We start from the raw sequence: 20,337 nt of genomic DNA, 5'->3' as shown, positions 1-20,337 counted from the left end.
TTAGCCTCTGATATTAAAAAGCTGCTAATGCCCTGCAACAACTAAAACAGATTTCAAAATAGGATAAAGACACAATTCAAAAACAGGTTTTTTTTCAGCTGACCACATATGACAAGATCACAACAAGCAATATAACTTTAGTGAAACAACAAAGCTAAACACAACTTTTAACAAAAAATGCATGAATAATTCTGCCATTTCAACCAGAGACATGATATTTGTTGATTGGCTGAATAGGTGGCTTTTTTAACCCTGTAGAATAAAGGCTAATTCATCACATTTTCCGGCACACAGGTAAACGCACCATAAAGTAATAACATAAAGTATTTATCAGAAGCGTTGGAGGTAAATCAAAAATACAACATTCTAGTTGGAAATGAACAGTCAGCAAAACCTTTAATGACCAGAAATAACTTTCAAAACTTCTAATGGAATTTAGATGCGCTGGACTGTCCAATGACTCCTAAGAGTTAAAGGTTAAACCTTAAAAATGTGTCATTTTTTAAGTGCATACCATTTAATGCTGGAATTGTAAACATATGCCCTTTCTTTACTGTTTTGCTTGTTTGTGAAGCAAGAATAAGGCAAACTTTTTTAAAGCAGGTAGACCTGTAGAAAATTCACCCACTGTCCTATAGCAGCAGGGCTGCTTGTGATGAAACATTTGTGCATTTTCAGAAAACTGTCTCCGCGTGTCGCCCCACATTCAGGTGTCCTCTCCAAGCTGCGACTCCCAGGGTCTTCACACGGAGGAGGCCCCATCTTCCGAGCCTCAGAGTCCTGTCAATCAAACAGCTGGGGGGGGTGGAAGCAGTACAGCTGCTGCAACTGTGGGGAGACCCGCCTCTTGCCTGACACCCCTACCCCTGGTGTCTAAAGTGAAGACTGAACAGGGGGCCCCCACACCTCAGCCCGCTCCACAGCAGCAGGTATGGCATTGAAACTGAAGGCAAAACTGCAGTTTGTCAAGAAGATTTACTGAAGAAATCCTGTAAAAAGAATCATTTCCTAAAAGTTTTACTTCTGTAACACAATCCAAAGGATTTCTTATAGTCCTAAATGGTTTTAAAGGTCAGTCAGCTTCACAAATTTAATTAGCAAGTTTTAACTGAAATTAGTTTAATCTTTAATATTAAAAAACTGAAATGCACTTTTTTTATGTTGTATAAAAGAGAAGGACCCACTCCACCTTGCATAATCAGAAATAAAAGATGGAAAGATGATCGTAGTGGGGCTTTAATATAATTTGCTATCACAAACAATAGTTTTTTTGTCATTATTCATGTGTTTTTCTGTTAGTTAAAAGTTCCAAATGCAGTTTAATGGTACACCTGTACTTTTCTAAAATGAAGCTGTTTTTAAAAAATTAGTGTGAAAAAACAACAACATAGGAAAAGTTGTTTAATTTTAATTGGATAATTTTCTGTATAAGTCATTTGAAATAAGGCTAGTCTGAATCAACCAAGCCAGAATCCTTTATTTTGGAAAACTTTACAATTGCTCTTTTCAAATTTTTTTGATGGTGAATGATTTGTTAATGTTGCTGGTTTAAAACTAGAACAGACATTTTTCCTCTTCATGGCCGACATATCCGTGTGGATAAAGGATCTGTTTGTTTTAAAACGGTAGAGAAGTGACAGATCTTATCTGGCTAAGACTGTTTCCCATTCCTCAGGATAAACCTGGCAGAGCGTTATGGCTCAGCATCTATGTTTTTCATGTACAGAGCAGAGACTCTGTTCATTTGACAGTGAAGCAAAACAAACTTTCTGAAATTCTCTGTAAATGTTGACATTTGTTCACATTTCTGGAATTGAAAAACAGCTTACATGCAAGCTGGGATCAGTGATGTCATCACCTCATTTATCTAATGACAATTAAATGTAAATTTTGTGATTAAAAAAAGTCAGTCTCTGAAAAGAAAAACAATTGTGTTGCACAGCCTCTGAAATGTTTCAGAAAATTTAACAAAACTTTATTGAGACTTGGGAGCAGCACTGATGGTTTCTGTTGGATCCATTGACTGTATAAGACAAGTGGAGCGAGTGAGTGTGACATTACTCAGAAAAAGACTTACTTCTGATTCCAACGAAATGAAGTCAATTCACTCACCATTTTTTTGCAATACAGACGTCACCATGTTGGAACCAGACAATGTCAGTAAACAACAAACCCTCAGATTCTCCAGAGCAGGTTAATAAAGAGTCAACAGCATTTATTCTGGGGAAGCTTTCTTTTATTATCGTTCTCCTTCCTCCATAACACACAACATGAATGTGCGCCCCCCACTGCCCCCTAATTCCCTACCTCGTGCAGGGGTTCTCTCCTCTCTCTTACACACGCACGCGGCCCCAGCACATTTGTTTTTTCCGTCCCCAGCACATACACATCCCCATTCCACAACAGTGGGTACAGACGATCCTGGCTCCAATGCCTTCTCAAAATGAGAAGATTGTAATTGTGCTGGCTCCTTTGTGAAAATGAATTTAATACTGCAAAAAGAGCTCCGCTGTTGACAACACTGTTCTTGACATCCACTGCTAACGTTAGCTACTTCCGCAAACAACAGAGACGTTGTTCCTCGTTGAATACTCTTCTGCGCATGCAGGTCACTTCTGGGTCATTTCACGGTCACACAGGAGATCACAAAAGTTCACATTTAATTGGAAATGTAAATGGCCTTGCAAAAAAGTCTTATTTTTTCAAAAAATCGGAATTGAGCATTAAGCCCTGCAGTGTGAACATAGCCTAAGTCTCAGTGGGAAAAGGCCGGGAGAGGATCCACTATTTATTGGTTTTCCATGTTAATGTATCAGTATATTTTTTCTGACTTTTTATATTTGAAAATCACAGTTATTCGGTCATTTTTTAATTCATAAATAGTGTTATTTATTTTATTAAAAGGCTCATGAATTAATAGCACTTTATTAAATTGATTCACAAGAAAAGAAAGACAAAAGACGTTTAAAGTTTAAAGAAAAGGAGTTCTTGTGGCCCTCACAAGAAAGTTTTTGGGGACCCCACTGTAGCATCCATGTGGTGTTGTAAGATTTGTTGTTTTTCATTCTCCTGATCATTCAAACACCACATGAACGCAGCATTTCTCTTAAGATTTACACGAAGTTCATCAAGCCGTTGGTGCAATTGGCTCTAAAATGAAAACAGAAGTTTTAACCTAAAAACTCTAAAATGCTTTGTTTTAAAATATAATTTTCAATCCAAATGTTTTCATCCAGATTCCATGTATTTTCTTTCTCTCTTCACGCATCTTCTCCTGGTCCGGCCCCTTCTGTCCAATTTTAGAACCCTATGTGGCCCGCAATTTAAAATATTTGCCCACCCCTGGTGTAGACAGTAAATGGTGTATACTTGTATAGTGCCTTGAAGGCCCAAAGCGCTTTATAGTCACAGTTCCATTCATCCATTCACACACACATTCACACACGGATGTCGGCTCTGCTGCTCAACCTTCCGGCACAGGGAAAGTGGGGTTCAGTGTCTAGCCCAAGGACAATTAGACATATAGGCGGGAATCAAACCTGCAATCTTCTGATCAGAGGTCAACCGCCCCATGACAACAATAAGCACTTGATCTGTCGTCTGTATTTCAGATTTGAAAAAAAAAAATCAGGTTTGATTGACAATCACTTCTCACAATGAGCTTTTTTTCCTTCATGGCGTCATGATGAAAGGGTCCATTCACGCAGCACTGTTAGTGTGACTCGCCCACCTATATGAATACTGCCACGTTTTCGAGTTAGCCTTCATGAATGTGCGATTTAACCCTTGTGCTATCTTAGATGACCCCACCCTCACATTGAGGTGTTCTCCCTATCATGACAAAGGTGGATAAAGGTGGAAAGATTTCATGTAATCCATGGAAACCAGTGAGGTTCACAAATCATTGAAGAAAAAAGGTTCAGCGCACTGTCTGGTGGGTCTAGATGACCCAACTCCCAATGTTAAAGTGCCTAGGATAGCACAAGGGTTACATGAATGTGCACTGTAGGAAAAAATAACTAAGTTTTCCATGGTGAGATGAAAGCGTAATAATTCCTGTATTTTGAAACTGTTTCCGGTGAGCGCACAGGTGGGGCGATATGAGCACGTGTGAGTGGGAAAAAAGCTAAACTGATTCAAGAGCTGTTGTACAAGTTTATGACTGCACAACTCATTTTATTTGGTCACGTTTTCGGCGTCACAGCTGCTGACATTTATGAAGTTATAAGTTTACTTTGTTGAATATTAACCAAGCAAGGTCAGAATATACCCAGACTTTCTTTCTTTTCTGCCAAATGTCAATATGAAATGTAAACAAGTTTTAAAGTTAATACTACAGCTGATCACCACTCCATGCACGGGAGGGGGAAAAAATGAATAATGACGCTGTTCCCCTGTGGAAAATATTTTATCACTAGAATCAGCAAAATAAGGAATAAGTAAAAACATTTATCTTTACATGCAATAAAGGGCACCATCAAAGAATTAACTTACATTTAGCTACTGTCTCATAATGTAACAACAGATGAATAAGCCAAAAGCATACGCCTTTGTTTTGTTAAAGGTTGTGAAGTTCTTTGAAAAATTGAGGATATTTTGTTTTGACATATCCAATTCTATTGCTGTAGGTACGACATACCAAAAATGCAGCATTTTGGTTTCAAACAAACATACCATAGTTACAATACTATTTCAACTTTGGCCTGTTTTCCTTGTGCCATATTTTTATGAAAGCACTTTTTTGAGGTAATGCGAAAATGTGTTTTTAAAAAAAACTATTTGACCTGCTGTTTGTGAATTAGATAAAATGTCAAATATATAGGAAATGTTTTTGAATTTCTTTGTATTAGAATTCACACTGTAGTTTGTGATGGCACAATTTCCAAAGAGAACATTTCACGTTGGCACTTCATGCCATAAACATTGCTGACCCCTGGTTTATATCTTGAATAACTTGCAATAAAGAAAAGAAAAACATCATGAAAAAAATAAGATTAACAAGAACATGTTAAAAAATGTAGCACAGCAAGAATGATTATTCTGATAAAGATAATGTCTTAGTAATAGCTCTTTATTTGTCAGTATAAGTTTATGGGACTTTGGTTCCTCCGCACCAGCAGGCACTATTTTGAAACTCCAAGGGGGAGGGGTTCCTCAGACTTTTTCTCATGTCATGTTCATTTCACTAAATCAAGTCTGTCAGGTCTTTGCTTTCAAAGTACTCAGATTTTTAGGAGCTGTTTAAAAACCTCTGGTATTCATCTGTTTTGACACGTTTTTCTTTTTGTTTTGTTTTTCCTCAGCAAGAGAGCTCTCCCTATTCTGTGGTCTGCACCCCTGTGGCCAAGCGGCTATGGGAGGGGGGGAGCCGGGATGGAGGAGGGGGGTCTGGAGGAGGGGGGGGAGGTGGAATGAGGAAGGCTGCACGCTACTCCTCCTCCTCCTCTTCTTCCTCATCTTCCAACACAATAATGCAGGACGGTTTGGGGCGTGGAGCAACAGCTAATGCCGCGATGGTGGGGAGTGGCGGCGGGGGCACCGTTTCTTTAGGGGGAGGACTTGGAGGACTGCACAACCACAACAGCAGCAACCACATCAGCGGTGGGACTCCTGAGGGCACCAGCCCGGGCACAATGAGCATGTACACCAGCGACTCACCCATCAGTTACCACGACGATGAGGAGGAGGACGACATAACGGACGAGAGCGCCGAGGAGCAATACAGGCAGATCTGCAACATGTACACCATGTACAGCATGCTGAACGCTGGGGCAGCAGGTGCGTCTGGGCGGAGACCACTGTGGGGTGGAGCTTCTGAAGAGAGGATGTTTACAGAACCTCTGCAAGGCTGACAACTCTTATGTTCAAAAAAACATGAAGAGGTCACTATTCTGAACTCTGTACAGTTGTGGTTCGTTGAAAAGAACTTTTAAAGTTACATCATGGAGTAAAAGAAACTGTTGTGTTGAAATGCAGATGAAATGACCATAAAATATTTAAATCTGCATGCATCCCTTATAAGGCCATAGTCACAACTGCCCTTACAGGTGGATATAGGGTGTCTGTGGGCAAAGAATGGTCCAACCTGCTTGGGATAGTCCGCACGAAATATCAAAGTCGTAGATCACTCTTTGGGCCTGTTGAGCTGAAATGTTCATGCACATTTTTTTATGGGCATGCTGCGGTTGTCAGGTCATAGCGCACACTTATACAACATGTAAGGGTAAGTAAGGGTATAGTAGGTGAGACACAGGCATGTCGTACGACCATGTATGGACCCGGACAACCCAAAAACCCGCAGCACCTGTATGGGTGCATGTGACTAAGGCTTTATTCACACAAACACCAGCAACATTTGTTTTCTCGTTTATTTCTTTCCTAATGTAACTGAAGACATTTCTTTCTTGGCTCCAGTGGTGGAGGAGCGGGTGGAGGCTCTTCCAGACTTGGCCCCTGACTCAGGGAGTGGGCGGGGGGGCAGAGGGGGCAGGTCCCGGCAGGACTTGGCCTCACTGCCCGCAGAGCTCATCAACCAGATAGGGAACCGCTGCCATCCAAAGCTGTATGAGGAAGGTGACCCTGCAGAGAAACTGGAGCTGGTGAGCGGCACGTCCGTCTTCATCTCCCGCGCCCAGCTCATGAACTGCCACGTCAGCGCTGGCACCCGCCACAAAGTGCTACTCAGACGGCTGCTGGCGGCTTTCTTTGACAGGTCGGTGTCTGAAATCACTGCTATGCGCCACTCTGTCACATCTTTTATTGTGTTGTAGTTTGTTAGCAGAAAAATAAGCAAAGTATGTCAGAGCTGTGAAAAGGCACAGATGCAGCGGACACATTGACAGGAAGTGAATGAACAGGCAGAGTCTTTGAAAATCATCAGAGTGAGCAGAGCTGCAGCTTCAGGAGAAAGCCTGTGGTCAGCATTTCTTTTTCTAACTTTGTCATTTAGGAGGAATGATGATGGCTGCTTCTGGAAAACACTCACGTGTGTTGAACATTCCAAACACGTCTGTTTATCTAACTGATGATTCTAAAAACATCATGTTTGATGGACTTTATTAATCCTACAAGATGTAATAATACTGTGTTATAAATTTAAATACTAAGAAGATTGGATATTCCATCTAGACTGCCTTGTTAGAGCCCGATGGCTGATGGGGGGGCAAACAGATTTAGGTGCGGAGGGGTGGGTTGAGTTGTTTCGATGTTGGGCTCCATTTTAAACGGTTCATGCTGGTAGCTCAGGCCAGAACTGGTTCCAGTACTGGAGTGTGCCTGAAAAAATAATAAAAATTGAAAGAATCTTTACTAAGAAAATGTTTATTCATCAAAATCAGTTGATGGGATTATTTTGAATTGTTTAACGCAAGAATAAAATGTATCGATAAAGTTCCACATTTGTTCAGTTTAGGATAGGATCTTACTCAAACCAAAGCGACTTTAGAATGGAAATGAGACACATGCATAATTAACAGAACTGTGTCAAATGCTGAATATAATCCTGGGAATTAAATTCAAATTGTCGGTGTTGCCCAGCACTTTAAAAAGAGGAAGTCTAAAAATAGAAAAATAACACTAATCTTAAGAGGAAAACCACTAGAAAACAGTAAATATCCGACGACGCAACAAGTCATTTTTACTTAACAAGAAATCTTATAAGATATCAAAATCTTGAAACAAGGAGACCTGCAGGACTGTTGTGCATACCGTTATTTCACCTGATTATAAGTCGCACCATTACATATTTAAAGGATAAAACATTTTGTACATACATAAGCTGCACCTGTCTATAAGCTGCATGTGCCCACATTGAAACATGTGTTGTAGAATGAGGATGAGTATGTGTTGAAACCGCGCCGCAGCGTGTGGAAGAAAGAGGGGAGAGCTTGTGCAGCGCAAGAGGGGGCGCTCTCACTAACTCTTGCGCTGCTCCTTCCTCTTACACACGCAGTGGGCTGACACACACACATACTCATTCTACAACACCTATACAGTTAGTTAACTAGTTGGATAGTTAGTTGTTACTGTCATTTGTTAATAAAGAATAGTGTGTTGTAATTATTAGTTGTACCGGTATTCATTTGCGATGCGCCGGGGGGATTTTGTGTTTGGGGGGGGTAAACTGTGACGCAGCAACTCCTGCTGCTTCATCACCGTGGTGATCACAAATCCCACACCGTCACAGCTCTATTCCAAACAATGCCTGTGACGCGGCAGTAAGACGGCAGCAATATGTTAGTAACAGCACTAACAGGGCTGGTTAAAAAAAAACATACCGGTAAAAGTCACTGAGAGCAGCAGTAACTTGTAGGCACCTCTGCGCGGCACGCGCCTCCTGTGCACTGAAACCATGGAAATCTTCCTCCTCAGTGTCGGATTGGAATAGCATCAGATAGTCTTCACTACACTCTCTCTGTCTCTCCTTCCTTTACGCTGTCAGTGTCACTCTCATCCTGAGGCAAATTCCATCCTCAGCTTGCACTGTCCTCTCCGTCACGCAGCAGACTGGCTTTTCCAAACCTGTTGGTGATGGTGGATTTTTTCACACTGCTTTTATCGATTGCTTTTAACTTGAAAGCTCCATCATATGCATTTCTTCTTGCATTTTCCATGATGAGGGTCTGTTCCTGCTATTCATTCACAAAGCAGGAATTTACATTAAACTTGCGTCTTCGTCGACACATACATCGTATTCCCCCTGTCTCACTGTTACCCTTTCTGCTCGACCGCCCCTAGCGGCCGTTAGAGAAAATGCATTAAAAAATGCATAAATTAGCTGCATCATTGAATAAGCCGCAGGGTTGAAAGTGTGTGACAAAAGTAGCATAAATTACGGTACATTTAAAGTCGTGACCTCTTTAGCTGGAGAAGCAGACTTTTCAGTTTCTCCTTTCATAAAAGTCAGAAAGCTGGGTGGACTTGTGTGCACATGGGGGGACCAAGATGCATCTCTGATGTCCTATTAGTGTATAAAGAACAATTCGATGAAAACTGTGTTTTTGGAGTGTATAACATGTTCTTGTGGGATTTTTCTGATGATGGAAGACATATACAGTACAGACCAAAAGTTTGGACACACCTTCTCATTCAAAGAGTTTTCTTTATTTTCATGACTATGAATTAACACATGTGGAATTATATACGTAACAAAAAAGTGTGAAACAACTGAAAATATGTCATATTGTAGGTTCTTTATAGTAGCCACCTTTTGATTTGATTACTGCTTTGCACATCCTTGGCATTCTCTTGATGAGCTTCAAAAGGCAGACACCTGACATGTTTTTCACTTCACAGGTGTGCCCTGCCAGGTTTAATAAGTGTGATTTCTTGCCTTATAAATGGGGTTGGGACCATCAACTGTGTTGTGCAGAAGTCAGGTGGATACAGAGCTGATAGTCCTACTCAATAGAGTGTTAGACTATTATGGCAAGAAAAAAGCAGCTAAGAAAAACGAGTGGCCATCATTACTTTAAGAAATGAAGGTCAGTCAGTCTGAAAAATTGGAAAAAACTTTGAAAGTGTCCCCAAGTGCAGTCACAAAAACCATCAAGTGATACAAAGAAACTGGCTCACATGCAGACCGCCCCAGGAAAGGAAGACCATGAGTCACCTCTGCTGCAGAGGATGAGTTCATCCAAGTCACCAGCCTCAGAAATGGCAGGTTAACAGCAGCTCAGATTAGAGAGCAGGTCAATGGCACACAGAGTTCTAGCAGCAGACACATCTCTACAACAACTGTTAAAAGGAGACAGTGTGAATTAGGCCTTCATGGTAGAATGTCTGCTAAAGAAAGGCAACAAGCAGAAGAGACTTGTATGGGCTAAAGACCACAAGGAATGGACATTAGACCAGTGGAAATCTGTGCTTTGGTCTGATGAGTCCAAATTGGAGATTTATGGTTCCAACCACCATGTCTTTGTGCGACGCAGAAAAGGTGAACAGATGGACTCTTCATGCCTGGTTCCCACCGTGAAGCATGGAGGAGGGAGGGGAGGTGTGATGGTGTGGGGGTGCTTTGCTGGTGACACTGTTGGGGATTTATTCCAAAATGAAGGCATACTGTACCAGCATGGCTACCACAGCATCTTGCAGTGGCATGCTATTCCATCCGGTTTGCGTTTAGTTGAACCATCATTTATTTTTCAAGAGGACAAAGACCCCTAACACACCTCCAGGCTGTGTAAGGGCTATTTGACCAAGAAGGAGAGTGATGGGGGGCTGTGCTAGATGACCTGGCCTCCACAGTCACTGGACCTGAACCCAATTGAGATGGTTTGGGGTGAACTGGACTGCAGAGTGAAGGCAAAAGGGCCAACAAGTGCTAAGCATCTCTGGGAACTCCTTCAAGACTGTTGGAAGACCATTTCAGGTGACTCCCTTTTGAAACTCATCAAGAGAATACCAAGAGTGTGCAAAGCAGTAATTAAAGCAAAAGGCGGCTCCTATGAAGAACCTACAATATGACATATTTTCAGTTGTTTCACACTTTTTTGTTATGTATATAACTCCACATGTGTTGTTTTATAGTTTTGATGCATTCAGTGTGAATCTACAATTTTCATAGTCGTGAAAATAAAGAAAACTTTGAGTGAGATGGTGTGTCCAAACATTTGGTCTGTACTGTTAACCAGGAGCAGATCTAAAAAGGCCTGAAAAATAGCTTATTTTTTAAGTAGAAATACGCTGGGTGGGCCACAAACTCCCTGCTCTGGTCCATAAGTCATCCACTTGCAGACAAATGGATCTACATAGGTCTTTGTTTTACTCGTCCAAGCTGGTATCTGGCTCAAACCTGTACGGCTGGATAGCTTCGATCTTGCTCACCATTTTTGTTGCACAGGTTATATTATGTTGGTGTTGTGAGGGGATGTAAATTAGCAGGAGAGCGCGTAAACAGACCTATCTGTTAGGGGGAGGGGAAGGGAGAGCGAGGTTGCTCACGTCAGCAGTCCCGCAACTAATATTAATAATAATGGTTTGGATTTATCTGCGCTTTTCAAGTCATTCAAAGCGCTTACTTTGAATAATTCCATTATTCATTCACTCCTCATTCATAACTAAGAGGTGAAGTTAGGGTTAATGGCCGACAAAGTATGCATTATCACTTAACGCATGCCGTGGAAGCCTGAACCGTCCAACCCGAACACTTCCGCGAAGTGCGTTAAAAAGTGATAATGCATACTTTGAAGGCCATTAACCCGCTTTTACCATGGTCACTTACAAAAGAAATAAATATTAACCTGTTTTTAGTCCTTAATTCTTTTTTTTCTTTTCTTTTTTTTTTTTTTTTTGGATCGCTTTTTTTCACAAAAAGCTGACTATTTGTTACATGGTGCGGTGCCTTGTCATGGTAACAAGACAAGGTGCTGCACCACTGCTACAGTCAAGATTTGTTGTTTTAAAGAATCCGGTGCATTGATACAGAAGATTTAAGATAGGTGACCGGAACTTCTTTTTTGGGGAGTGCGGTTATCACTGTGCGTTATCCCTGTTTAATGCACACCCAGCAGCCAATCAGAATCAAGTATTCACCCAGATGGTACAATTTCTAATTAACTACTGCACTCTGCGGAAATTATGTCAAAGAAAACAACACAGTTTTCCAAAGTTTGGCTAAGAAAGTCCATCCATGCATCAATCCATCTTCTTTAGTTCACCTGGGATTGGGTCACGGGGGCTGCAGTCTAAGCAAAAATGCCTAGACTTCCTCCTCCCCGGCCACTTCCTCCAACTCCTCTGGGGTGACCCTGAGGTGTTCTCAGGCCAACCATGTCAGTGGGATTGAGGAGATCCTAAAAGTATTCCGCCCAAAAATGTCTGCAGTCAACAGCTCCCTACCTGCACTGAAAATGGTGCCTGCAGAGAACAGCTGTCTCCTCCTGAGGCGCCTGACTGTTTGCCAGAATCTCTTCGAGGCCAACCATTGGTCCTTCTCAATGGCCTCACCGAAATCCTCCCAGGACCAAGTTTTTGTCTCCACAACAGCCAGGTCGCAGGTCGCGTAACCCTTGTGCTATCCTAGGCACTTTAGCGTTGGGAGTTGGGTCATCTAGACCCACTAGACAGTGCTCTGAACCTTTTTTCTTCAATGATTTGTTATCTTCACTGGTGTCCATGGATTACATGAAATCTTTCCACCTTTATCCACCTTTGTCATGGTAGGGAGAACACGTCAATGTAAGGGTGGGGTCATCTAAGATAGCACAAGGGTTATATCCTGTCAGCTGCCACTAAAGACTGACAAGCCAGCCAGGCTTGGTAGGACTTACCCTTAGCCTTACTTCCGTTGTCCATCACCGGGTTGGGGCGCCACCGCCGTGACAGGCACCAGAGACCTTGAGACCACAGCTCCAAACAGTAGCAGAGATAATAGGAGTTAAAGACTTCCCTGATGGAGGTCCCAGCCAGATGGTCCCAGCAGACCCTCACAGTACTTTTGGGTCGGGGAGAAGTTCCATGACTGGCCCAGACTCGGGTCATGGATCATGGATCATGGCTTGGCTAAAAACAGCATAATCATAATCAAAAGACCACTGGAAACACTTTTGCAATAGATCAAAAGATGATTGGAGTGACTTTTGCCTAGAAAAAAAAGTAATCAGAAATTCAGTTTGTAAAAGTTTCAGATGATGACTTCTCTGTTTCTCCTCCAGGAGTACTCTGGCTAACAGCTGTGGGACTGGAATCCGCTCATCAACAAATGACCCCAGTCGCAAACCTCTTGACAACAGAGTGCTGCATGCTGTCAAATGTGAGTACACTAGAAGATATGTCTCCACGAGGATAGTTTGGTACCATCTTCAAGCCTAACTCTGATACTCTGATTGTCAGACTGACTGTTTTTACATAATCTTCTTTGGTTTCCTCCAGTCTACTGCCAGAACTTTGCTCCCAGTTTCAAGGAGAGTGAGATGAACGCCATCGCAGCTGACATGTGCACCAACGCCCGCCGCGTTGTCCGGAAGAGCTGGATCCCCAAGCTTAAGCTACTGATGGCTGACAGTGACGCCTACTCTGCCTTCCTGGCTGACAGCGTGAAGATGGAGGCCGAAGTACTGGGGGCGGAGCAAGGCTTTGATCCCGCCTCACTGGAAGCTGTTGCAGCAGCGGCAGCTGCCAGCAGCAGCGAGGCGGGAAGCGGAGCTGTTCCAGCAGACAGCATCCAGGGGGCAGCAGGGGATGGCAGCACTTTGTTTTGAGTGAGTGATCAGACAAATGGACAAAAAAACAAACAACTAATGGAAGTAAAGACGGTCAGGAGCTTTGACCGCCATGACAGTTTGGGGACCTGTTTCTTCTTATTTTACCTCCCAAGTTCACTTTGTTGTGCTTTCCTTCCCTGGTATGCGTAGATGTTGGTCTCCCAGGTTAGACTGTTACAGGCTGATCTTCTGGTGGAGAACGGCAGAAGGACACAGAGAAGAGTAGAGGAGCAGAGAATTTAAAGAAGTCCCCCTCCCACACCTCTTCTCTCCAAACTTCGCGTTTCAGCCGTTTTCTTATCATGATCAATCATAGACATTCCCTGGGGAGGAAGGCGGTAAATCCCTTTCCTCCCCCAAACTCCGGTAACACTGTTGTTTTGATATTTGAATGTATGCGGGGGGTGGAGCATCCGAACAGTAGAGTCGCATGCGTGAGATTGTGCTGAGCCCTTTAAGTTTGTTTGTTGTTTTGTGCTCCAGGACCTTTCCTGAGAATGCGGGCTCCACAAGGACCCAGAGGAGCATCCAAAAATCCTCCTGAGGGCTTCCTGAGGGAATGACCCCCTAGGTCTGAGACGTGCTGCTGATTCAGCAGGTTTTATTGGCTTTATGACCACAACCTTCCCTTATTTTACTTCTGAAAAACATGTTTACTTTTTTTGTCTTTTGTGTGATTTTTATTTTCTGAGGCCCTCAAGGGATAAAAAAAATTGTAACTGATGGTTGTATAAGAGTTTGCGTGACATAAATGCACTGTGTTATTTCTTGCCGGCTGAGTACAATCGAACTAAGTTTTTGTACGTATAAGAAAGAGAAGAGAGCCTTTTATTTAGAAAAATTAAAAGAGAAAAAAAATTAAGCTAAAATCCAATTTTTATCACAGTTTTTTTTTAAAGAAAAGTTGAAAGAAGGTTTTTTCCATCAGCAAGTTTTGCCTTGTGAGTTCAAGTACTTTTGTGTGTACGAGTTCAGTCCAGCTCCTGTTGAAATGGATTTCCCTGAGAATATTTGCATTCACTGGTGACAGCACAGCTCTCCTCAGGCGCAGTACCGGTGTCGATTACATGGCTAATTCGGGAACGGTGAAGGAAGCGTCTCTGTGGGGTCTGTGCTGGTTGGTTTAGAGGAACAAAACGTGAGCAGGAAGTCAGACGGCGAGTTTTCAAACAATTCGTTCATCCCTCACAACCCTGATGCTCGTTATGTCACTGTCAGCTTCTTCAAACACCAAAAGCAATGTGGGAATTAAAACGCGCCAACTATCAGGGGTTGGGTTTCTGTAAGCTGCAGAGCGTCCCAGAAGAACCAGGTCCAGACCAGAACGTTCTGTCTGTTAGCTAGAACGTTGGCTAAAAAGTTAGGAAAAAAAAGTTGAAAGAACCCTGAAAGTAAGGCCAGACGAGCGGTTGAATTCTAAAAAATCCAGATTCTTTTTCTCTCTCAGTGAGTGAATAAAAAAACGACCTTCAGAGCGTGTCTGTATATCAGCTAAGCCCCGCCGCTGAAAGGCTTTGTGCTCCTGCTCAGTTTGAGGTTGAAGGCTTTTGCTTTAGTCTCGATACATTTAAAGGCAGCAACCGTTTCACCAGCAGATTCATCTTATCCACCTTTCAGAGGGATCCTTGCAGGTTTTGGTAAAACTTTTGGATTAAGTGTTTTTCCTACTTAAATTATTTTTTTAAGTTATAATATCAACAATGTCAGCAGCTGGTTAATTTTTCTTTTATTTATGCCAACTTTCTATTTCCTTTTGGTCCTTGGTAACAGAACTTTTTAGTGAATTTGCTTTTCTTTTAAAAGTGTTCAAATGTGTAAACACTTAGTGACTGACAGGCTCTTTGAGTTCTAAAGGGAACGCATTGTTCTTATATTTTACAGAGCATCATGCTGCTTTGATGTTATTTAACTCCATTCCTAATGAGAACGGCTCTCCTAAATTTTAGACTGCAGCGGTTTCTTAAAAAAAAGGAAAAAGAGGATTTTCATTTTTATGAACCCTACACACATAGTTGGTTTCCAGCAGCAACATCTTCAGGTGTGAAATATTTAGTGAACCTCCATCAAACACTGAACAAAAATGTCGTTCTCAGTATTCTGAACCCAAAAGGAAGCTGGCAGTATTATTATTCATGTTTCCTTTTCTTATAGAGGAAATGTTAAGCACCTTATTGTCCGTGGAGTCAAATCAGGCTTCATGAATTGAAAGGCGATTTGTTTCATATCAAAGCTATTGTTGTGACGGATATTTTCTTGCCGCCTCCCCTTCATAAAACGAGCAGAAGAGTCGTTGCAAAACTACCCAAAAATGCACTCTGTGGCTCCTAAATTCTCCTGCTGTGTGAAATAAACAGAGATTTCCTGTGGGATAATGGCTTCGATTTTCTAGTTTGGCTCTTGTTCAGTGACTGATGGAAATTGGATATTAATGTTGCAGGTTCTGTCTAATTTCATGAGAATTCGGGGTTCCGTGTTGCAGGAACTGTTGCATGACGAAGAAGAGTAAAAAGAAAATTATTGAGAAATGGAACCATTTTTGTTGAGATGGTGGTGATGTCTGCAGTCACCTTAGATGCCTGATTGGTTTTCTCAAGCACACACTTCTGCATTTCTTCATCCTGAGCCTCTTCAGTTGAGGTCTTCTCTTTGCAGACTGTAGCTGCTTGGTGGTGGAGTGTTGGGAAAACTCCTGTTTGCTAGGAAGAATGTCACACCTGGGAATGGACACTCCCACAGTTCCTGAAGATTCATGGGATTAGACAATGAGGAGGGGGGAAACAGGCAATAAGAAGGGGTGGGGTGTATTATCTGTGCTTTGCATAGGAGCATTGTCTCATGAGAATAAAATCTGCAGGAGGAAGGGGCGGGAGCTCAAGCACTTGGGTAATTTAGTGTGAGCCAATACACGCACACATGCATGTGTTTGTGCGTTTTGGAGGTATTTGTTGAATCTGTGTGTGAATGGGGTTGCATTTGAATGCATATTAATGTATGCCTGCATTTTATTTCTCTTCTTCTCTCGTCTCCCTTCATCTCCATTTATGCCATGGTAATGCCTGCCCCCTCCCCAGAAAGAGAGAGCTTTGGACGGTGTGTGTGTTTTGCGTAGACCCGTGCCAGGCTTGGGCTGTGTCTGGATCTATGTGCTGCATACGTGTGTGTCTGGCTGGATGCAGTCACTGCGCATGTGTGCGACTGTGTGGGTGGTAGGGGTGCTCAGCTCCAATAGGTCTGCACATATCTGTGAGTGTGTGCGTGCATGTGTGAATAAGTGGGCGGTATGTACACAGAGGTTTAGATGAGTGGCTATTTGATTTTTTTCTTTGTTTGTTTTGTTAGCTTGCCAAGAGAGCAGTATACTTTTCTGCTCACACACACATCTGCATTTCCACAGTTACAAACTGTGCTGAAGTCGTTCAACCATGAAAGACTTGGTGTCATTTAACAAACCACAATTACAAATTTCTCCTTTATGATCACTTTTCAAACAGTTGGTACTTTAGTGTTTTGAAAAGGACGCTACCAAACGTCACTACCCAGTTCAAGTCCCTGATTGATTGACGTTCAATTGGTTTAACTTTCAATGGCTGTGCTTTTGTAAGTAGAGCCCAAAAATGGAGCTAGAAACTTGCGTAGCGACGCGTGAACGCGAGGGTTGTGAAGCCTGAAACCAGTGTTTACATAAGTGGTCTGTTGAACGCACATTTCCGAGCCGGGTGTGAACGCAGCATAAGTCGCAGTCCTGCCTGGGACAGCAGCAGTCAGGACTTCCACTCACTTCTCTGTCACCTTTCTTTGTTTCTTCCTCTTTGTTTACATCTCTGTCTGCTTTACCTTTCCTTCCCAAAGCCACACACGTCTGTCTGTCATTTGCCTTCAGCGCACACACATATACACAAACACACACATACACAGGAAAAGGAGCTAAACACTGACAGTCCCTTGTTGCTTCATTACACCAACCGTCATTTTCCATGCACTGCTGTTTCATTTCTGTCTCAGCTCCATTTTCTCCACAGAATGCAAATGCCTGCCGAACTCTGCGCACTCTACGTCTTCATCCTCTGAGTATGTGTGAGTGTGTGTTTGTGTACTGTCTGCGACAGTGGCTGAGGCTGCCAAATATGCTCATACCTGTGTGTGTGTTTGCCATTTGAATGCAAATATGAATGTCTTTGGGTTTGGGGACATCTGACCATCAGAGTGTGTTTTGCACGCGTGTGTGTGTGTGTGTGTGTGTACTCCCTGCACATTTTATAATCGACTATTGATGAGGAAGCTCTGTCTGTCCCTGTTTTCTTCTGTCTGCTGTGGCCGACCAATCAGAAAGCCCACGTGACAGACGCAGCCAATCATGAGGTGAATGTTAAAACAAGTAAGCAATGCTTTTAGAAAAGAATTCTAATTATCTTTGACTTGTGCGATGAGGAGGAGGAGGAGGTGCTGCTGTTCCTGACGAGATGTTTGTTAAGGATCTGGCAGAACAGACGAGGCGTTGCAGCATTCTGCTGTCACACCAGCGATGCTTCACTCCAGACAAAGACACGAGGATGAGAGGCAGGAGAAGACACTAATGACAGAGAGGAGGAAGACGAGGAGGAGGAGGAGGATGGGGTTTTCTGCTTCTAAAACAAAAAGCTTGTTTGCCTTTAGAGTATATCACCCTACAAAGCGACAAGGTTCAGGATGTGTGTGTGTCGAATAAATAATTAAAGCTGAAATCCTCTAAGGAAAGTCAAGTGAAACATCAGAGAGGATATTTGATTGATGTCTGAGATTAGGAAGAGGCTTTTTCTTCCACATGGGTTCGGGCTTTTGGATAGAGAATTGTTGAGGTGGATCTTTAACCGGTTTTAAGGCAGAATTGCACTGATAGTTTCTGCAACATGATCGAAAGGTTTCCCGTCTCTTCAGACACTGCGATGCTTCACATCCGCAAAAGCAAAGAAATTAAAAGTGTACATCCGATCTCCCATCATCCAGACTGCAAAATTCTCCCATTTCACTTAACGGGAGAGGAGAACCCATTGACTGTATACGCCGGGGGTGTCAAACTCATTTTCAGCGAGGGCCACATCAGGATAGTGGCTGTCCTCAAAGGGCCAGATACAAGTTATACATGTAACTGTAATGAAAAGTAAATGTAACTACTCCTTAATGTTAATTAACTCATTATTTATTCATTATAACCTTTTAAAGTGACAATTACAGTTGCGTAAAAAAAACATGTTTGCTTGTTACTTTAGCATAAATCCTTTAACATTTGATTCTGACAGGTTAGGTTATATGGACAGTGTTTAAGTTCTGATGTATAGTTGCCCAATCCAATATTTCAAGTCAGATTCCACCTAGAAATGAATAAATACACAACAATTTTTATTTGAAGAAATTAAAAACTTGTATGCTTTCACGGCCCACATAAAATGACATTGAGGGCCACATTTGGTCCCCGGGCCTTGAGTTTGACACGTGTGGTATACGCGAACTGGACTGAGAGATGTAACCTATGAAAAACGACTTCCTTCTGACTCCAGTAAAATGATGTCAATTCAGTGGCAATTTTTTAGTAGTACCGATGTCGCAATATTGAAAGCGGACAGCATCAGTAAACAATGATTGGTTAATCAGGAGTGGGCTTGTTGGAAGTTCACACGCCTGCCATTTTAAAGCAGGCTCAGGAGAATCCATCAATCAAGCATTTTAAATGTCCAACGTGAGACCACATGTTTTTATTTAGACACCTGATTGGTCAGTTTTTAACTTAAATTATTTGCACTAGAGAAAACAATTTAACGGGAAAAAAATAGGATTAGCTAGAACAAAAAATGCATCAGATCAGGAATGTTTATTCTGATAAATAAAACAAGTAAATGCAGTTTCTTTCTCTATAGAAGTCGATGGGATTTTGGCCTTTTGTGACCAGCAGGTACTTTCTGTTTGGAACGTGTGCGTGTGGGGGGGGGGGGGGGGGGGGGGGCACTCAGCTCAGTTCTCGTATACAGTCAATGAGGAACCATTGCAGATGAACACAAGACGACCCCGTCTTGGTGCTTGATCGGTGCTTCTGTGATCTGTAAATATTTGCCTGTTTCCTTTTGGGATGCTGAACAGAAGTTTATAACTGGTTAAACAATCAAAAGCAAAGAAAGTGCAGAAGAGTTCACCTCACACACCAAGCAGCTTAGAACAAGTGTCTTCAGTTCCTTCGCTTTGCAATAAAAGCTGATCGTGGCGCAAAAATGTTATATGTTAAATATGCTCAAAGCTATGATGATTCCAGAGATGAGTCCAGAAAACGTAAAGCATATAAATAACGACAAACTTCTTTTCCAAACAAGTCGATCATGTGATGGAGCCCATGCTCTGACACCCCCACCCCCCCACCCCCCCACGCACACACACACACACACAAGCTCTGGACCTGTTCAGACTGGTCAATGTTTGCTGTTGTTTGTCTTATTTCTAACTTTGTTGCTTCAAATTCAACTTTTTTTTGTTCACTTTCTAATTTACTGTAGTTCTTGAAAGTCATTTTAAAGGAAATCTACTAACAATGAACATGTTTTAGAGCTGCCAGGCTGAGAGAGAATGGTGTTAGGAAAAGAAAAGCTTTGAGGTGCTGTGGGTGGGCGGGGGGGACACATGTTTGGTTTCTCCTGAACTGTAGCTGCTGGCAGGACAGAAGGCCGGCTGAAACGTGGATGGAAGACGCTCGCAGGCTGAGCGTGGCTGAGCGTGGCTGAGCGTGGCTGAGCGTAGCTGAGCGTAGATGGGTGAATATAGGACACAGTGCATTGCGTTTTAACAATTTTTAACATGGAAAAAATATTTAAATGTATGTTTTTATAACCCATCCAAGTTTACATTTTCAGAATACAGTGTATTAAAAATAGTCTTTGTACATTTATAAACTTTGGAAAATCGTCATATGTGGCATTTACACACACAAAAAAAAGTAGTGAGCATGGTGTTCGCATTGCTTATAAAATCCAGGGCACTGGATATTCCCACAGTATATCATTTTTTAGCAGTTAGGGAGTACGGAAGGAATGTAGACATAGCCCTTAGTTGTTTTTTTTTTTAAATAGCTGCTTTTTATCTCTTTTGTTTTTCTGTCCAAACGCCAACTAGTGGC

At 42.3% G+C, this 20,337-nt stretch overlaps 1 protein-coding gene and 1 long non-coding RNA gene across 7 annotated transcripts in view; one reads left to right on the top strand and one right to left on the bottom strand.

Moving 5' to 3' along the window:
- nacc1b (nucleus accumbens associated 1, BEN and BTB (POZ) domain containing b) overlaps nucleotides 1–15,574 on the top strand; it is a 24,832-nt gene extending 9,258 nt beyond the window's left edge. For all 6 annotated transcript variants that reach the window (XM_020699626.3, XM_023959235.2, XM_023959234.2 and 3 more), the window contains exons 4-8: nucleotides 711–929; nucleotides 5,304–5,778; nucleotides 6,415–6,712; nucleotides 12,654–12,751; nucleotides 12,871–15,574. In XM_020699626.3, coding sequence (XP_020555285.1) covers nucleotides 711–929; nucleotides 5,304–5,778; nucleotides 6,415–6,712; nucleotides 12,654–12,751; nucleotides 12,871–13,199 — 1,419 coding nt within the window. In that variant the 3' untranslated portion in view covers nucleotides 13,200–15,574. The remainder of the gene's footprint in view (nucleotides 1–710; nucleotides 930–5,303; nucleotides 5,779–6,414; nucleotides 6,713–12,653; nucleotides 12,752–12,870) is intronic.
- A 2,313-nt stretch (nucleotides 15,575–17,887) lies between these two features.
- LOC144989337 (uncharacterized) lies at nucleotides 17,888–18,145 on the bottom strand. Its single transcript, XR_013653482.1, has 2 exons — nucleotides 18,004–18,145; nucleotides 17,888–17,973 (listed from the first exon to the last, which is right to left on the bottom strand). It is a non-coding gene; the product is annotated as an uncharacterized LOC144989337 (long non-coding RNA).
- Nucleotides 18,146–20,337: the final 2,192 nt, after the last annotated feature.

The sequence above is a fragment of the Oryzias latipes genome, chromosome 1, assembly GCF_053564925.1.
Source record: "Oryzias latipes strain Hd-rR chromosome 1, Olatipes_Hd-rR_3.1".
Classification (NCBI taxonomy): domain Eukaryota; kingdom Metazoa; phylum Chordata; class Actinopteri; order Beloniformes; family Adrianichthyidae; genus Oryzias; species Oryzias latipes.
The sequence above is the reverse complement of the archived record's forward strand: the minus strand, read 5'-3'. Positions and strand labels throughout refer to the sequence as shown.